Below are 20306 nucleotides of genomic sequence, written 5' to 3'. Positions count from 1 at the left end.
GACATCTGAGCAGGTCAATCTCCCCCAGTAATATACCTACTACAATAGGCCTGCTATACCTCTCTGAGTAGGTCTTGTTCCAGGTTGTGTCGGGCCAGCAGCATCTTCCTCTTGTACTGGCGACACTGCAGCTCGTAGTACTGCCTCTGTCTCCTCAGCAGCCCCGCCTCCTCCTCTGCCTGCAGCTGCTGCAGACACTCCTTCTGACGCACCAGCCATTCCTGCTTCTCCCGCTTAGGGGTCGACTGGTTCTCATTCAGTTCCTAGTTGAAACACAGGGGGAAGGGTTGGAGTGTGACACCATCGACTCATTACAACACAGGGGGGAAGGGTTAACACAGGGGGGAAGGGTTAACACAGGGGGGAAGGGTTAAAATTGTGACAAATGGCTCAAATGGCTCAAAATTCCACATCAATTCACAATGCAGAGTAACAGTCCTAATACGCATGTATGAACACTAGGGCCGGGCAATTAAGTTACATGTACCGCAGTCATATATACCCTTGAAAGTGCCACGCCTATTGCATGTTTGTTTGTCTGTAAGGGTACACTGAGGCTTTTTAAAAATGCAGATGTAAAACCTTCTCTGGAGATCGTTTCGAGGGGTCACTGAAAAGTCATACTTGTCTGTAAAGGAATGCTGCTATTGTAGCGGAAACTAACGTCCATCACTTGGTGATCAGAACGGTCAATCAAATGATCTCAAGCTGCCTGCATCTTCCATAGCAAGCTAGGGGCGGCAGCGTAGCCTAGTGGTTAGAGCGTTGGACTAGTAACCGGAAGGTTGCAAGTTCAAACCCCTGAGCTGACAAGGTACAAATCTGTCGTTCTGCCCCTGAACAGGCAGTTAACCCACTGTTCCTAGGCAGTCTTTGAAAATAAGAATTTGTTCTTAACTGACCTGCCTGGTTAAATAAAGGTAAAATCTATCTTTTTTTATCTATCCGCAATCAAAAGCTGAATCTCGCAATGTTTTTGCACTCAATCAACTTCAGTAAAGCAGGACCTACCAATGAATAGGCTAGGCGAACAGACCGAACACACACTTGCATCATTAGTGAAGACAAAAGAGCAGACGAATGAGCTGCACTGTGATTAATCATTTGTGTGGGGGGACAAAAAGGTTTTTCCCCTTAGGATTTCTTTCTTAACGTTAAGGATCCCAATTTCATTTAGACGACCACTCCCCAAGTTAAAGACTGACACCAGCCACCCTTGCTTCTCCCTTTTAGGGGTCGACTGGTTCTCATTCAGTCCCTAGTAAAAACAACACATGGGGATGGGTTAGAGTAAAGAGTAAAGATCATCAACTAGAGTCAGCCACGGGCCGATCATTTCTTGAACGAATTAACTTACGTTAAAACGTAACAATTTTGCTTACATTTGTATATGACTGATTTGTTTCTCTATTGTGCGTTGGAATACTTGGGAATAGATTTCTAAATAAAAAAAAAATGTCAAACCTGGAGCTGATTTCCTGGGTGTTTTTACAGTCTTATGTGAAACAAGAAAAAAATACATTTGTTTTATATTTTGATAAGTAGGGGGCCCAAATAAAATTTGGCCTGTGCGCCACCAGTTGGGGAACCCTGGGTTAGAATGTGACACCAGCCAATCAAAACAACACTCTGGGAAGGGTTAGAGGGTGACACCAGCCACTCCTGGGTCAGCCCCATGTGACCACAACTGTATGGTTGTCCTGTATGGTTGTAATAAGGTAGTCGTGTGGTTGGAACATGTGGATGGAATAAGGTTGTACCTCTTTGAGCTGGTCCTTGCGCTGACGGTACTGGCGTTTCTGAGACTCCAGTAGACTGGTCAGCTCCTTTTTCTGCTGGCTCAGGATATGCTGCTGGAACTTCTTCTCCTCAGCTAGGGCTGCCTTGGTCTGGGGAAAGAGAGGCATTTGGTATTTTATTAGGATCCCCATTAACTGTTGCAAAAGCAGCAGCTACTCTTCCCGGGGTCCTCACAAAACATAATACAGAACAGCTTTTTTAAAAAGCTTACATATCAATACATATACAAATTATCTAGGTCAAATAGGGAAGAAACCAAGTTTGCTGTTCACTTGAGAAATGAGATGGAACGTAGTACCATGAAAAAAATTGGCTCTATATAATACTGTACGCTTTCTTGATTTTGTTCTGGATTTGGGGAATGAAAAGACCCCTGGTGAGGTCAGAGCTGTGTGTAAGTTGCCTATGCAAACAATTTGGGATTTTCAACACATTTCTTATAAAAAGAAGTGATGCAATCAGTCTCTCCTCAACTCTTAGCCAAGAGACTGGCATGCATAGCACTTATATCAGCCCTCTGATTACAATGAAGAACGAGACGTTCCGCTCTGTTCTGAGCCAGCTGCAGCTTAACTAGGTCTTTCCTTGCAGCACTTCACCACAAGACTGGACAATAGTCAATATAACACTAAACTAGAGCCTACAGGACTTGCCCTTTGGAATGTGGTGTCAAAAAAAGCAGAGCAGCTCTTTATTACGGACAGACCGCTCCCCATCATTACAACCATTGAAATCTATACGTTTTGACTAGGGATGCACGATATATCGTTTAGCATATCGGAATCGGACGATATCGGCTAAAGATGCCAACATCGGTTCGACGTCTAGTTTAACGCCGATGTGCAAAACCGATGTCAAAGCTGACGTGCATACCTATATAACGTAGGTAGATGACGTGCATACCTATATAACGTAGGTAGATGACGTAATGACGCCACCGGAAAAATACAGCACTACACTTGCAACACAGCATTCCGAACCTAGCCCACGATGTCTGTCGTGTGGATCTATTTAGAAGTTTCAAAGGAAGAAAATAAAAAGGTCATATGCAACTACGCTCACACTTTCAACAACTAAATAAGTTCCAAGTCAAACAGTCATTTGGAAGAGTAAGAAAATATCAGCGAGACGCGCAAAGGCGAAATCCATTAACGGCAAGATAATGGAGTTCATTGCCCTTGATAATCAACCGTTCTCTGTCGTGGATGAAGTTGGCTTTTGCCGACTGGTCGAGCACCGGTACGCACTACCAAGTAGGCGCTATTTTTCAGATGTTGCCCTACCGGAATTACACAGTATTGTTGAAACGCACAACCATGAGCTACTTGCTATGGGCGTCACTGCTACTAGCTTCACGACTGACATTTGGACCAGCGATGTCAGCCCCATGAGCATGCGGAGTCTGACAGCACAGTGGGTCGATGAGGATGCCGTACTGAGGAAAGCCGTATTCCATTTTTAAGAATGGCATTTGTGACTCTGGGTTCGAGCCCAGGCTCTGTCGCAGCCGGCCGTGACCGAGAGGTCCGTGGGGCGACGCACAATTGGCCCAGCGTCGTCCGGTTTAGGGAGGGTTTGGCAGGCAGGGATATCCTCGCGCACTAGCGACTCCTGTGGCGGGCCGGGCGCAGTGCATGCTGACCAGGTCGCCAAGTGTACACATTGGTGCGGCTGGCTTCCGGGTTGGATGTGCGTTGGGTCAAGAAGCAGTGGGGCTAGGTTGGGTTGTGTTTCGGAGGACGCTCTCGACCGTCGCCGCTCCCGTATCCGTACGGGAGTTGCAGCCATGAGACAAGACTAACTACTACCAATTGGATAAGACGAAATTGGGGAGGAAAAAAAAGGGGTATAAAAAAAGTTCTAACAGTCAAGTTTCTTAACAGGTCCATGTTTATCAATAATTGGAAGAAGCAATTTCATAAATGTATCAAGTGCAGCGTCTGGATGCTCCTTATTAATCACATAAGACCAACAAATATAATTTTTTACATGCTCACAAATCTCACAGCAAAATCTTTTGTATGATCTCTAATACAATATTTTAGGGCCAGTTCCTGGAACTTTGGCCTTCCTGGATATAGCCCCAATATTGGGATGAAGGGAGAAAAATACTACATTCTGTTCATCCGTTTCTTGCCCGGTTTGACCCCCTCTCCTCCAAAGCGCGGGTTCTCCACCCCTCCTTTCCTCCAGTCCTGTCATCCCTCACCTCCTTCTCCAGGATGGCCTGGTGTTTCTTGCCCAGTTTGTCCCCCTCTCCTCCAAAGCTGTTCCTCTGGTTCTCCAGCTCTTTGTCTAGTCTCAGCTGGTGCTCATCCATCTCAGCCTTCAGTTTGTTCTCCAGGCCCATCAACTGTTTCTGGTGCTGCCTCCTCATCCTCTTATAGCCAGACATCTGCTCCCTCAGAGCTGAGCCCTGCTCGTGCTCCTGGATCTGACGAGTGACCTGGAGAGAGGGTAGAGAGAGTGGAGAAATAGAAAGGGGAGGAAAAGAGAGAGAAAGGGAAGGAGAGAGGGAATGTGTTTCAATAGTATCTGACATCTTTGAGTTTTCTATTGAGCCTGCCTGGAGAGACAGGTGGGTGGGGTTTCTAGTTGTGGGACTGTTTCCATTGGATCACAGGCAAACTCAATCAAGCTTAGGCAAAGTAGTACATAGCAAACAAGCGTTCATAGTAGTATGAGAGAGGGATCAGGGGGTTGTGTTCGCAGTCGTATCAGAGAAAGAGAGGTTTAGGGGTTAGCGTTTGCGGTCATGTCAGAGAGAGTGGTTAGTGGTTGGGTCAGAGAGAGGGGTTTGGGGATGTGCTCACCAGGGAGGCTGTGCGGATGGTGGCGAAGTGGTCCCGGTTGCGGTAGTAGGCCCTGCGGCGGGCGGCTGACGACGGCTGCTGCTGGTCCATCTCTGGCTGGTATGGGTCATCATAGATATTATCCTGACCCTGGGGGAGGGGGACAAGGCAAGAGAAAGAGAATTCAGGAGAGGAATGTTTAATTAATGTCCACAAACAATTGCACACACCTGACATATTTACCACATACACACACCACAATATTCTCCCCCTCTAGCACGCACACCACCTCTCTCAGACTTACAGTAGGGCGGTGTATAATGGAGGAGACTTCTCTCCCTCAGTCGTCATTGCCATCTCCCCCCACCGCAGACACACCCCCCCCACCTCACCCAAACCCCATTCACACACACATACACACCTCTCTCAGACTTACGGTAGGGCGGTGTATAATGGAGGAGTTGGAGGTGACCGTGTGCTCTCCCTCGGTCATCATAGCCATCTCGTTGCTGTCGTCAGAGCCGTCCGCCAGGCTGTTGACAGAGGAGCTCTGGGAGCTGGCGGAGATGGACATACTGGGCACAGACTGGGAACTCTCCATGCTGCCCACAGTGCCCGTACGCAGCAGGTACTGCTCCACCTCCTGGGTGAGGGGAGGGTGAGGAAAAATAGAGAGAGACGTTATAGACAGACACAGGCAGGCAGATACAGACAGTCAAAAATATGCAGAGACAGACACAGGCAGGCAGAGGCAGAAAGTTAACATAAGATACAGTGCCTTAAGAAAATATTCACACCCCTAGACTTTTCCCAAATGTTGTGTTACAGCCTGCATTTAAAATGGATTACGTTGAGATTGTCTCACTGGCCTACAGACAATACCCAATAGTGTCAAAGTGGATTTGTTTAGACATTTTTACAAATTAAAAATGAAAATATCTAAAGTCTTGAGTCAATAAGTATTCAACCTCTTACGGCAAGCCTAAATAAGTTCAGGAGAACAAATGTGCTTAACAAGTAATACGTTGCATGGATTCACTATGCGCGATAATAGTGTTTCACATTATTTTTGAATGACTACCTCATCTCTGTACACACATAAATACTGAAGGCCCCTCAGCCAACCAGTGAATTTCAAACACAGATTCAAGCACAAAGACCATGGCGATTTTCCAATGCTTTGTAAAGAAGGGAACCAATTGGTAGATGGGCAAAAATAAAAAAAGACATTGAATATCCCTTTGAGCATGCTGAAGTTATTAATTACACTTTGGATGCATCAATACCCCCAGTCACTACAAAGATAAAGGTGTCTTTCCTAACTCAGTTGCCGGAGAGGAAGAAAACCGCTCAGGGATTTCACCATGAGGCCAATGGTAACATTAAAACAGTTTGAGTTACATGGCTGTGACAGGAGAAAACGGAGGATGGATCAACATTGTAGTTAATCCACAACACTAACCGAAATGACAGAGTGAAAAGAAGGAAGCCTGTACAGAATAAAATATTGAAAGACATACATCCTGTTTGCAATAAGGCACTAAAGTAAAACTGCAAAGAAATGTGGCAAAGAAACATAACACTTTGTATTCAGGACAAAGTGATGTTTGGGGCAAATCCAAGTTCACTTCATATTTTCAAGCATGGTGGTGGCTGCATCGTGTCATGGGTATGCTTGTCATTGGCAAAGACTAAGGGGGTTTTTTATGATACAAAGAAACAGAATAGAGCTAAGCACAGGCATAATCCTAGAGGAATGCCTTGTTCAGTCTGTATTCCAACAGACACTGGGAGACAAATTGACCTTTCAGCAGGACAATAACTTCAAACAAGGCCAAATACACACTGGACTTGCTGACCAAGATGACAGTGAATGTTCCCGAGCGGCCTAGTTAGTTGACATAAATAGGCCTGAAAATCTATGGCAAGACTTGAAAATGGCTGTCTAGTAATGATCAACAACCAACTTGACAGAGCTTGATTTAGTTGTTTAAATAATAAATGTGCACATAAGTAATCCAGGTGTGCAAAGCTCTTAAGAGACTTACCCAGAAAGACTCACAGTTGTAATCGCTGCCAAAGGTGATTCTAACATGAATCAACTCAGGGGTGTGAATACTTATGTAAATTAGATATCTGTATTTTATTTTCAATAAATCAGCTAACATTTATAAAAACATGTTTTCACTGTCATTATGGGCTATTGTGTGTAGATAGTGGAGAAAAAAAATATATTTTGAATTTAGGTTGAAACAACAAAACGTGGAATAAGTCTACCTCCTCCTCCTCGCCTCCCTCTGGGGTGGGTCCGTTGTGGGCTTCATGGAAGAGGATCTTCTTCATCTTCCTGTACTGAAGGTTGTCCAGCTCCCGCACTGCGTCCTTGGTCCTCGCTATGAGGTCCATCACCGCCGTTAGGGGACGCTCACGACACAGAAACCGGTGCTACAGACAGGGGGGAGGGGAGGGGGGAGTGCAAAGAGTTAGAGAGAGAAATTGAGGAAGAGAGGAGGAACAAGAAAAAGGTGTGTGTGCTGCACTCTTACATTCAGCAACACATCGGAGATAGGCCTGTCTTGTGGAATCTTCTGTAGACAGGAGTCCACAAAGTTACGGAAATAATCAGACCTACGGCACGAGAGAGAACAGAGTTCAGTCAGAGAGAAGACAGAAAGAGAGCTGATGCGTGAGAGAGCTGGTGAGTGAGCGAAAGAGCGTTAAGAGACAACGAGACAGTGATGTAAAGGAGACAACGAGACAGTGATGTAAAGGAGACAAACGAGACAGTGATGTAAAGGAGACAACGAGACAGTGATGTAAAGGAGACAACGAGACAGTGATGTAAAGGAGACAACGAGACAGTGATGTAAAGGAGACAACGAGACAGTGATGTAAAGGAGACAACGAGACAGTGATGTAAAGGAGATCAAGACCGATAAGTGAGTGGAGAAATGTACATGAGGGAGAGTGACGCTCACCAGTGATTGGACGCTAGGATGGGGCTCTCGTTCTGGGCGATGTGGTATAAGGCACTCATAGCATTCATATTGAACAGAGGAGGCTTCCTCTCCGCTAAAGGGAGACAAGGGAGGGAGGGAGGAAGAGAGAGGGTATAAAAAGAAGAGAGATCAATCGAGAGAAGGAAAGGGAGATGGAGAGAAAGTAACAAGTGTGGGAGAGAGGAGGGAGAGAGAGGACATGTTAGCGAACAGCCAAAGGAGCTTAGCACTGAGTCTCTTAAATCCCAGTAACAATGCCGGGACAAAGATACACAACAGACTATTACCAACTCCCAGGGGTTAGGGATTTGGTCAGACCACTCAGACAGGGGTCACACTGAGGGCCTGGGGTCAAAGTTCACTGTGGAGCCATTTGCCAAGACACCTTCATATTTCCTATATTATACTACATTGTTAGATCTCTTTATTGATGTGGTGTCCAAGGGCAGCATTCCCTCTCTACAGTACCATAGAGATTGTGAATAGTTTGTTGCCATGAAGATCCTAGAGTGGTTTCTTGCCCTGGCGATGCCTACCCAGCTCTATACAGGTGATGCCCAGAGACCAGACGTCCACCTTGCCGTCGTACTGACCCTCGTCCATCGCTAGGATCACCTCCGGAGCCATCCTGGAAAAAGAGTGAACCATCCCTTTATAAATCAGCCATTGGTTAAAAAGAGTGTACCATCCCTTGTGTGTAGGGAAAGGGGAGGATTTGGAGATTCACAGGAGAAAACCAGCAGCAATTTGGCCCACAAGGAATTGAATAGTCCACAGTTTGCAGTTCTAGCTCCTCACCAGTAGGGGGTTCCTACAAAGGAGTTGGCGGGGGCAACAATGGAGGCAGAGCCAAAGTCTCCCAGCTTCACCTGGCCAGGCTCTGTCAGGAGGATGTTCCCTGCCTTCACATCCCTGAGAGGAGAGGAGCACTGTTACCACAATGTGACAAAAACAATGTTGACACAGCGCAGAGATAACAACGTTGAACATATTCATTTAAACCAGGGGTGGGCTAACGTTTTGGCTCGAGGGCCACAACGGGATTTCAAAATTCAACAGAGGGCCACACAGATTTGAAAAGGGACCGATTTGTCAAAATTAATTTGCAGGACAGAAAAAGGGCAGTTATTTGAAAATATATAAATAATGTATATATAGTCCACAGTATATAGGCCCATTATAATTTCTGCATACTTTCTATACAATTGTAGACACTCAAGAGTGGCCTGGAGTGTTTCCTTAACCAATGATAATTTCCACCCCCTAAAAAATAAAAAAAATAAAAATATATACCCCTGATTTAACCCTTAACCAGGAAAGACCCGTAAAACTATTTTGGGATAGGGGTCAGCATTTTCACTTTTGGATGAATAGCGTGCCCAGAGTGAACTGCCTCCTACTCTGTCCCAGATGCTAATATATGCATATTAGTAGTAGTATTGGATAGAAAACACTGAAGTTTCTAAAACGGGTTTGAATGATGTCTTTGAGTATAACAGAACTCATATGGCAGGTGAAAACCTGAGAAAAATCCAATCAGGAAGTGGGAAATCTGAGGTTTGTAGTTTTTCTAAGCTTGGCCTATAGAATACACAGTGGGATATGGATAAAGTTGCACTTCCTACGGCTTCCACTAGATGTCAACCGTCTTTAGAAACTTGAATGAGGATTCTACTATAAATGAGGGGCTCATTAGACCTGTTTGAGTCAGTGGTCTGGAAGAGTGTCTCAGGCTCGTGACGCGCGCCGCCCACGACAGAGTTACCTCTCGTTCCAGTGCTTTTCTTCAGACATAGGAATTCTCCGGGTGGAACATTATTGATGTGTTATGTTAAAAACATCCTAAAGATTGATTCCATACATCGTTTGACTTGTTTCTACGACCTGTAACGCAACTGTAAGTTTTTGTCTGGACATACTGATTGCGCTTCATGAAGATGGATTACTGGGCTGAACACGCTAACAACAAGTGGCTATTTGTACATAAATGATTGACTTTATGGAACAAATCAGTCATTTATCAAACTGGGATTCCTGGGAGTGACTTCTGATGAAGATCATCAAAGGTAAGTGAATATTTATGGTGTTATTATATTATATATATATATATATATATATATATATTATTTCTAACTTCTGTTGACTCCAAAATGGCAGATATTTCTCTGGCTGGATTGGTCTCTGAGCACTGTTCTCAGATTATGCTTTCTCTGTAAAGCTTTTTTAAAAATCTGATACAGCGGTTGCATTAAGGAGAAGTCTATCTTTAATTCTGTGAATAACAGTTGTATCTTTTATCAATGTTTATTATGAGTATTTCTGCAAAAATCGGCAGATGTTTTGGAATCAAAACGTTACTGCACGTAAAGCACCAATGTAAACTGAGATTTTTTAATATAAATATGCACATTATTGAACAAAACATACATGTATTGTGTAACATGATGTCCTATCAGTGCCATCTGATGAAGATCATCAAAGGTTAGTGATTAATTTGATCTATATTTCTGCTTTTTGTGACTCCTATCTTTGTCTGGAAAACTGGCTGTGTTTTCTTCACATGGCGGTGATCTAACAATCATATGTTGTGCTTTCGCTGTAAAGCATTTTTGAAATCGGACACGATGGGTAGATTAACAAGAAGTTTCTTTCATTTGCTGTTTTGGACTTGTTAATGTGTGAAAGTTACATATTTCTAAAAAAACATTTTTTAATTTAGTCCACTGTTTTTTCAGCTGAATGTTGTTGATAGAGGAATTCTAAATTCCTTTATGTTTTAATTGCCAAAACCAATTTCGCACTCGTTTCTAATTCATTAATGATGTGTAAATTAATTAATTATGCATGAAGTAGATCGAGACCAGTCTTAAAAGCCAGGTAAGAGCGTTTAATTCCAGAGAGTACTAACCACATACACAGATTTCCACAGGTTATAAACTCAATATGACATCATCAGTTTCCCACGATAGCCCCGTTGTTTTTTTGTTTAGGTCCGGAGATGCCTTCTACTCCCCTCATAAACCAGACATTCTAATCTGTCTAAAAGATATACGTTTCTCTCACCAATGGAACATAACCCAAACATTCGTATCTTGTCTGAAAAGCTTTTTCTTCCCCTTAACCTTCCCAAGAGGCACAGACAATTAATTAGTTCTGCTTACATTTTCAGTAACAGCTTAACCAAGAACTCATAATAGTATTAGAATAAATGGTTCTAATCAATAATGTATACATAATTGTATAAAAATCCGCTAGCGTAACGCCTGCCCTAGAAAGGTTAAGGCTAGAAACCTCTTTTGCAATAGTGACATACCCTATATAGCATACAATGGGGCAAAAAAGTATTTAGTCAGCCACCAATTGTGCAAGTTCTCCCACTTAAAAAGATGAGGCCTGTAATTTTCATCATATGTACACTTCAACTATGACAGACAAAATGAGGGGAAAAATATCCAGAAAATCACATTGTAGGATTTTTTATTAATTAATTAGCAAATTATGGTGGAAAATAAGTATTTGGTCAATAACAAAACTTGATCTCAATACTTTGTTATATACCCTTTGTTGGCAATGACAGAGGTCAAACGTTTTCTGTAAGTCTTCACAAGGTTTTCACAGCACAGCACAGTTGCTGGTATTTTGTTCCATTCCTCCATGCATATCTCCTCTAGAGCAGTGATGTTTTGGGGCTGTTGCTGGGCAACACGGACTTTCAACTCCCTCCAAAGATTATCTATGGGGTCGAGATCTGGAAACTGGCTAGGCCACTCCAGGACCTTGAAATGCTTCCTACGAAGCCACTCCTTCGTTGCCCGGGCGGTGTGTTTGGGATCATTGTCATGCTGAAAGACCCAGCCACGTTTCATCTTCAATGCCCTTGCTGACAGGAGGTTTTCACTCAAAATCTCACGATACATGGCCCCATTCATTCTTTCCTTTACACGGATCAGTCGTCCTGGTCCCTTTGCAGAAAAACAGCCCCAAAGTATGATGTTTCCACCCCCATGCTTCACAGTAGATATGGTGTTCTTTGGATGCAACTCAGCATTCTTTGTCCTCCAAACACGACGAGTTGAGTTTTTACCAAAAAGTTATATTTTGATTTCATCTGACCATATGGCATTCTCCCAATCTTCTTCTGGTTCATCCAAATGCTCTCTAGAAAACTTCAGACGGGCCTGGACATGTACTGGCTTAAGCAGGGGGACACATCTGGCACTGTAGGATTTGAGTCCCTGGCGGCGTAGTGTGTTACTGATGGTAGGCTTTGTTACTTTGGTCCCAGCTCTCCGCAGGTCATTCACTAGGTCCCCCCCGTGTGGTTCTGGGATTTTTGGTCACCGTTCTTGTGGTCATTTTGACCCCATGGGGTGAGATCTTGCGTGGAGCCCCAGATCGAGGGAGATTATCATTGGTCTTGTATGTCTTCCATTTCCTAATAATTGCTCCCACAGTTGATTTCTTCAAACCAAGCTGCTTACCTATTGCAGATTCCGTCTTCCCAGCCTGGTGCAGGTCTACAATTTAGTTTCTGGTGTCCTTTGACAGCTCTTTGGTCTTGGCCATAGTGGAGTTTGGAGTGTGACTGTTTGAGGTTGTGGACAGCTGTCTTTTATACTGATAACAAGTTCAAACAGGTGCCATTAATACAGGTAACGAGTGGAGGACAGAGGAGCCTCTTAAAGAAGAAGTTACAGGTCTGTGAGAGCACCATAATTTGCAAATAAATTCATAAAAAAATCCTACAATGTGATTTTCTGGATGTTTTTTCCTAATTTTGTCTGTCAAAGTTGAACTGTACCTATGATGAAAATTTACAGGCCTCTCTCGTCTTTTTAAGTGGGAGAACTTGCACAATTGGTGGCTGACTAAATATTTTTTGGCACCACTGTATATGGTATAGAAGAAGACAGGGCCCGGTTTCCCAAAAGCATCTTAAGGTTAAGTTCATCGTTAGAACCTTCATAGGGGAATGGTTAAATCGCTAAGCAATTGTTATTAAAGTTGTACTTGAAAATGCTCGTAATCTAACGCCTACCTCAGACCACTTGAAGAACAGCTAATTGTGCCATTATATGCTTTTTTTGCCCTCCCGAATCACTTTATACACAGATCTCAGCTAAAACAGAATCACGTTGTTTCTCCGCCTCTCTGTGACTGCGAAAACTTCAGAACAAAGTTGACTACAAATACGTTGCCAATGTCTTTGCAATTAATACAAACAAGCAACGTATAAAAATATGCTTAGAGGTAAAACAGAGTTGAATGCTCAAAAATAAACAGTAAGCTCTAGGCCTATTTCAATCATATCAAAATACATTTCATGTTCAATCAATTGAGTATTATTTTGCTACTTGTAGGCTACAGTGTATAACTTGTCTCAATATATTATGTGCCAAATCTGTGATTTTTTGCATTTTTATTGGGTAAGCATTGGAGTAAACTGCCTCAATATTTGCAGCCGTAGGTGGTAATCTCTCTTTCTCTGCGTCAGTATTGTGAAATAATTTGAAAGTTAAGGAAATATTTGAATGGAGAAAGCTGTTCCGAGAGCAGCGCTCCTTTTCTTTCGATCCTATTAGTGACGACACATGCTCCAACGATGCACTTGTAGTGGTGTTTTGGAAAAACTCGTGTTACATCTTCGGCCGTTGTCGGAAAGATCCATAGTTAAAACACTTGTAAGCCTAAGTTCCATCGCTATCGGGAAAATGAGTCCAGGCTATTAAGGCCACAACGGAATGATTATTGAAACGACACTGAGTAAAATCCCTGATGACAGACTAGACTGAAAGACATAGCATTGAAAACAGAACTGGAATCGAACGGCCAGAATTGCTCTAAGACACTGCACAGCGACAGCATATGGACAAACACAGTAACATGGACCAAGAGGTTGTAGTAGTTGTTTGAATAAGTCACTTTGGATGAAAGCATCTGCTAAAATGGCATATAATTTTTATAATATTACCTATGGATCATGTTGTGGGAGTGAAGATAGGCCAAGCCCAGTAGTGCACCATGGGTAATAGCAGCTATTTCCACCTCCTGTAATGGCTTCTTGTGAACTACAGACACACACAGAGACACACAGAGACACACAGAGACACACAGAGACACACAGAGACACACAGAGACAGTAAGAAAGAGGGAGAGTCTAGTTATATACAAAGCTTCAAAAACATGCTAAACGCCCTTAAACATGACTCAAAATAATCCCTGCAGTTGGTCTCTGGTGTACTAACCTTCTAGAAGATCGGAGGCGGAGCCTAAACAGTACTCCATCACCAGCTGAGGGAGGGGGGGGGGACAGATTATTAGTAGACACTCAAATAGTGTACTGGGAGCACACACACTGCTAATACCGACCCATGCTGTGTGTTCTCTGAGGTAGCATCCTCTGTACTCGATGGTGTTGGGATGACGGAGCTTCTGGAGGAACTTCACCTCCTTGATGATATCCTGCCATTTCTGAGGAGAACGAGAGAGAGAGCAGGGGTTAATACCAAACATCATGTCACAGGGAATCATGGAAAATAGACAAAAAAGTAGATTGGATTTTCAAGGATGTTTAGGGACAATTCTAAGCCAATGTAAGGGTCCTGAGTGTGCAGGCTTTTGTTCCAGCCAAGCGCTAACACATCTGTTTCTATTCCTAAACTTAAGTGTGTGCGCGCGTAGGCTCACCTCGTTGGACTGCTTGCCGGTGTAGGACATCTTCTTGATGGCCACCACCTCATTGTTGCGCACATCTCGGGCCTGTCGGACACAGCATCGAGAAGGACAGACACGCTTTATACAAACTCTCAAAACACCTTGTTACACACTTTGATAAGGAGAGCAAACGCACACACTTTCTTAATCAAAACTCTCCCCCTAATATAAGTTCTCCTTACGAAGTAGACGGCCCCGAAACTGCCATGGCCGATCTCTCGGAGGTCAGCGAAAAGCTTCTCGGGGTCATCTCTGTAGAAGAGCTCAGCCACATCCGGGTCCTTTAGATTGCCCGCCCGCACACTCGAGGGCATAGCCAGGGCCTGGTGGACAGAAAGAGAAAAGTATGAGGGAAAAAAAACATTTTTAAAAAGAGAGGGGGGGATGTGGATATGGTGGGAAAAGAAAGTGAGAAGGACAGAACAGAGAGTGGAAGAGAAAATGCGGAAGACAAGGTAGAGAGAGAAGAAGGGTAGGGGAATAGAGGAAGAGGTAGAGAGAGGAAGAGGAGTAAAGAAGGGTATAGAGATAGAAAGGCAGAGAACAAGTGCGGAGAGAGGAGAGAAACCGAAAGAGAGGGAGGTTAGTTCTCACAAAGTGCACTTAATAACAAACCCATATTAAAAATGTATAACTCGTCTCAACCCTCGGCAGAGAGTGCTTGCGTACATATTATGGTGAGGGATACAAAAACTTTCACTACAGCCCGCATGGCATGTGCGCACACACACATAACAGTCCCTCTGTAACTGTAAATCAAAGTGCTGTGAGAACAGAGACATGGTTTACTCATAACTTAAGGTGCTACACATAGGATTTTATTTTTACATTGTAATTTCATAAAATGGCCATAATATATCTGTGTTTCACAGGGATTGTGTTTTACACGCCAGTGTTTTGATTGGCTGCGATATTCGCCTATTGATTTCTCCCACTGTTAAACTGGGAAAGCTGTTTGTGGCTGCGTTATCTAGTGGAAATCTCACTCATTTCCTTGTTGCTAAAATTATACACTGCTTGCTCAATTTCAGTTTCTGTGAGAAAACAAGCAATGAATAGTGTAACAGTATAGCTTCCGTCCCCCTCCTCGCTCCTCCCTGGGCTCGAACCAGCAACACAACTTCAACAGCCACCACATCGAAGCAGCGTTACCCATGCAGAGCAAGGTAAACAACCACCCCAAGGCTCAGAGCGAGTGAAGTTTGAAACGCTATTAGCGCGCGCTAACTAGCCTGCAATTTCACTTCGGTTACACCAGCCTCATCTCGGGAGTTGATAGGTTTGAAGTCATAAACAGCGCAATGCTTGACGCACAACAAAGATCTGCTGGCAAAACACACGAAAGTGCTGTTTGAATGAATGTTTACGCGCCTGCTTCTGCCTACCACCGCTCAGTCAGATACAAATATGCTCAGTCCGATTATATGCAACACAGGATACGCTAGATAATATCTAGCAATATCATCAACCATGTGTGGTTAAGTTAACTAGTGATTATGATTGATTGTTTTTTCATAAGATAATTTTAAGGCTAGCTAGCAACTTACCTTGGCTTACTGAATTTGCGTAACAGGCAGTCTCCTTGTGGAGTGCAACGAGAGAGAGGCAGGTCGTTATTGCGTTGGACTAGTTAACTATAAGGTGCTCGACCAGTCGCCGAAAGCAAACATCACCCACGACAGAGAACGGTTGATTGTCAAGGGCAATGAATTCCATTATCTTGGCATTAATGGATTTCACCTTTGAGTTGTCTCGCTGAAATTTTGTTACTCTTCCAAATGACTGCTTGACCTGTTGACTGCTCGATCCACACAGACATTGTGGGGTAGTTAAGGAATGCTGTATTGCAAGTGTAGCGCAAAATGTACGTAGCATCATTACGTCATGTACCTTCGTTATATAGGTATACACGTCAGTTAAACAAAGATAAGCACACCTATATGCTTAATTTAGATTTATTAATGTGTTAACTTTACAAACTCTACAAACGTTGGGCTATACGTTTTGATTTTTAAGACATGGTAAGGCTGCATGATGCGACTAATGATGATTTGAAAAAAGTTGCTTGAAAGGCATGAGCTCTGCTTTGTTTGTTTTTTGCGCAGGCTACACACCCACACACACACTTCAGTCTCATTCACAATTTGACAAGAACTTGATCACGCTTCAAATTTCCTGGCGGCATCCCCTTTGTGTGGCTGCAATTGCACCCTAAGAAAATCCATGCCTTTTGTGGCCAGTGGCCATTGTGCCCTTGGCCTGGAGTGCTGCGTTGTGCCCTTAGCCTGGAGTGCTGCGCGCTCCGAAGCACCTCTCACTCACATTGCTCTCCATCACATGATGGGGTCTTTCTCATAGGCTTCAAGTGAAGACAGACCCATTGAATACGCAACTGAGCGTGTCCTTATCTAATTCCGAGGTGCATATTGAAGATATTGGAAGAACTGTCCACGTTTACTTTTCATCAACCAACAAGATGAGAAGGCCTAATGAACAGCAAAAGCACTAGACTATGTCAATCTACTATCCCCCACAGTATAAAAGAAGACCGATTCTATGCTGTGCAAGAAATAAAATATTCCAAACAGTCTTGCACAGTTGGGGATGCCCAATTCCCAATTTTAGGAATGTTGCTTAATTTCTCTAGGATATGCCCAAATTAAACTGCCTTCTACTCAGGCCCAGAAGATAGGATATGCATATAATTAGTAGATTTGGATAGAAAACACTCAAACTGTTTTTTTTTTTTAACTGTTAAAATAATTTCTGAGTATAACAGAACTGATTTGGCAGGCAAAAACCTGAGAAAAATCCATTCAGGAAGTAGTTTTTTTGGTTTTGTAGTTTTCTATCCAATGCCATTACAGTATCCATTGACTTAGGACTCAAATTGCCTTCCACTAGATGTCAACAGTCTTTAGAAATCGTTTCAGGCTTGTATTCTGAAAAATGAGGGAGTAAGAGCAGTCTGAATGAGTGGACCCTGCCATGTCACAGAACTTTTTCATGCGCACGACCAGAGAGAGTGCCTTTGTTTACCTTTTATATTGACGACATTATTGTCCGGTTGAAATATTATCCATTATTTAGGCTAAAAACAACCTGAGGATTGAATATAAACATCGTTTGACATGTTTCTATGAGCTTTACGGATACAATTTAGATTTTTTTTGTCTGCCTGTTGCGACTGCGTTTGAGCCTGTGGATTACTGAAGAAAACTCAAACAAAACGGAGGTTTTCGGATATAAAGAGAGACTTTGTCGAACAAAAGGAACATTTATTGAATAAATGAATGTCTTCTGAGTGCGAACATATGAAGATCATCAAAGGTAAGTGATTAATTTTCTCTCTATTTCTGACTTGTGTAACTCTTCTACTTGGCTGGTTACTGTTTGTAATGATTTGTCTGCTGGGCTATGTTCTTAAATAATTTTAAGGTATGCTTTCGCCGTAAAGCATTTTTGAAATCTGACACTGTGGCTGGATTCACAAGAAGTTAATCTTTAAATCAATGTAAAATAGTTGTATCTTCTCTGAATTTTTAGAATTAGTATTTCTGTATTTGAATTTGTCGCTGTGCAATCTCACTGGATGTTGGCCAGGTGCGTCCCACATACCCTAGAAAGGTTCAATTCAACCTTTTTTGTGGGATACACAAGGCAATTCTAGATCTTGTGGCATATTTTGTTTAAACTACAACCAATTCAATGGAATTGAAAACCTCTGCACGCACAGTGCATTCTTCCACCACATGTGCAGCTGATTCTCAAGATCTTGCACACTAATGAGATGCTATTGAGCCCACACTACTAGTCAGACAAGGACTACATGCTTTCTGGTAAGTTTTGATTACAATACTGGGTGTGATGAATATATGTTATATGACATACATGATTTTGTGTTAACTAGTAAATAGTAGCCTATAGAAAAGTGTGTTTAAATCATTTATAACAAGTTAACAATTTCTGCTAGTTAGTTTTTGCTACCATGTGGGTTTTTAGCTTGCTTGAGCCTGCAAACTGAGGAGTGTTAATTAAACTGTTTCCATACAGGTTTCATTTTAAACATTTATCTTACAAATAAGTTGTTTAATCCAACTGCTTAACCAATTATCTGTACATGGAATTGTATTTTTTTTAAACTCATTCTATTTCTAATCTTTACAGGAAAATGCCACAGGCACTATCTGATGTGTGGAGACATTTCACTGCAGCTAATGTAGAAGAAAAAGCTGTGTACATGTGCAAATACTGTGCCAAATCATATGTGAAGAATTCAAAAAAGATGCAGAATCATCTGGTCAAGTGCATAAAGTTCCCTCAGCCCTCACAACAAGCAACGTCTGACAAAAGTCCATCTACTTCTATTCGAGGTGAAAATGATGAATCAAACACCTTATCGATAGCAACAGCTCATGGTCCTCCTGTGATCAGAAGTGTTTTTGACTCTATGGAGGAAGGTAGTCAGAGAAATGCTGATGAAGGTCTTGCTCGAGCTGTGTATGCAAGTGGTTCACCTCTGATGCTCAAAGGCAATGTGCATTGGAAGAGATTTCTGAATGTTCTTCACCCAGCATACACCCCTCCAACCAGACATGCTTTATCTACTAATTTGCTGGATGCAGAGTTCAACAGAGTTCAAGTGAAGGTCAAGCAAATAGAGAAAGTGGTCCTTCTGTGGCTCAGTTGGCTCAGTTGGTAGAGCATGGCGCTTGTAACGCCAGGGTAGTGGGTTCGATTCCCGGGACCACCCATACGTAGAATGTATGCACACATGACTAAGTCGCTTTGGATAAAAGCGTCAGCTAAATGGCATATATTATTATTATTATTATATTATTATTATTATATTATTATATATATATTATATATTATTATTATTATTATTATATTAGAAAGCAGACTATTGCAATCATCTCTGACGGGTGGTTAAATGTTTGTGGGCAAGGAATAACTAACTACGTCATCTCCACCCCTCAATCAGTATTCAACAAGAGCACAGACACACCGGTCTTTACATTGCAGATGAGCTCAAGGCAGTCAATGACCTTGCTGCCGAACATGATGCTTGCTTGGTCTAAAGTGGAGGATTCCTAACCTCACATCACATCACACCCATTGGCTGTGATGCTAATGCATTGAATCTGCTCCTCAAGGACATCATGGCACTGAAACCCATGGATACACTACAAGAGAGCCAGGGAAATGTTTAGGTATGTGAAGGGTCATCAAGTTATAGCAGCAATCCACCTCACCAAGCAAAGTGAGAAGAATAAGAGCACAACGTTGAAGCTGCCCAGCAACACCTGTTGGAGTGGTGTTGTCATCATGTTTGACAGTCTCTCCAAGAAATGGCCATATGACAGTCTGCCGATATGGACAGCCACATCAAGAGGATCCTCCTGGATGATGTATTTTGGGAGAGTGGTAAGCAGCCTGAAACTCCTAAAACCTATAGCAGTAGCCATTGCCTAGATTGAGGGAAACAATGCCATCCTGTTTGATGTTCAGACTAGAGGTCGACAGTCTGCCGATATGGACAGCCACATCAAGAGGATCCTCCTGGATGATGTATTTTGGGAGAGTGGTAAGCAGCCTGAAACTCCTAAAACCTATAGCAGTAGCCATTGCCTAGATTGAGGGAAACAATGCCATCCTGTTTGATGTTCAGACTAGAGGTCGACCGATTATGATTTTTCAACGCCGATACCGATTATTGGAGGACAAAAAGGGCGCTGCCGATTAATCGTCCGATTGTTCAGATATATATATATATATATATATATATATATATATATACACACACATTTTTGTAATAATGACAATTGCAACAATATTGAATGAACACTTTTATTTTAACTTAATATAATACATATGGGCTTTTGGATGGGTGTCCTTAAGGTGATTCCACAGGTTGGTGGTATTTTTTGATTTAGCCGTTGCTGACCCCATGCTTACATCTTTATCACAAATAAGACACCTTGCTTTCCCTGGTGCCAAT

At 42.7% G+C, this 20306-nt stretch overlaps 1 protein-coding gene across 3 annotated transcripts in view; it reads right to left on the bottom strand.

The window, feature by feature from the left end:
• Nucleotides 1-20306, bottom strand: part of LOC118358640 (serine/threonine-protein kinase TAO2-like) — a 41037-nt gene that overhangs the window by 9817 nt on the left and 10914 nt on the right. For all 3 annotated transcript variants that reach the window (XM_052480218.1, XM_052480217.1, XM_052480219.1), the window contains exons 2-16: nt 14488-14628; nt 14279-14350; nt 13961-14062; nt 13837-13882; nt 13563-13659; nt 8390-8503; nt 8128-8219; nt 7571-7664; nt 7139-7220; nt 6870-7037; nt 5029-5235; nt 4614-4742; nt 4010-4246; nt 1761-1889; nt 60-263 (exon numbers count right to left, since the gene is read on the bottom strand). In XM_052480218.1, the coding sequence (XP_052336178.1) occupies nt 60-263; nt 1761-1889; nt 4010-4246; nt 4614-4742; nt 5029-5235; nt 6870-7037; nt 7139-7220; nt 7571-7664; nt 8128-8219; nt 8390-8503; nt 13563-13659; nt 13837-13882; nt 13961-14062; nt 14279-14350; nt 14488-14619 (1905 nt within the window). In that variant the 5' untranslated portion in view covers nt 14620-14628. The remainder of the gene's footprint in view (nt 1-59; nt 264-1760; nt 1890-4009; nt 4247-4613; nt 4743-5028; nt 5236-6869; nt 7038-7138; nt 7221-7570; nt 7665-8127; nt 8220-8389; nt 8504-13562; nt 13660-13836; nt 13883-13960; nt 14063-14278; nt 14351-14487; nt 14629-20306) is intronic.

The sequence above is a fragment of the Oncorhynchus keta genome, chromosome 26 (assembly GCF_023373465.1).
Source record: "Oncorhynchus keta strain PuntledgeMale-10-30-2019 chromosome 26, Oket_V2, whole genome shotgun sequence".
In the NCBI taxonomy this organism is placed as follows: Eukaryota; Metazoa; Chordata; class Actinopteri; order Salmoniformes; family Salmonidae; genus Oncorhynchus; species Oncorhynchus keta.
Note: the sequence above shows the minus strand (reverse complement) of the source record. Positions and strands in the feature narration are given on the sequence as shown.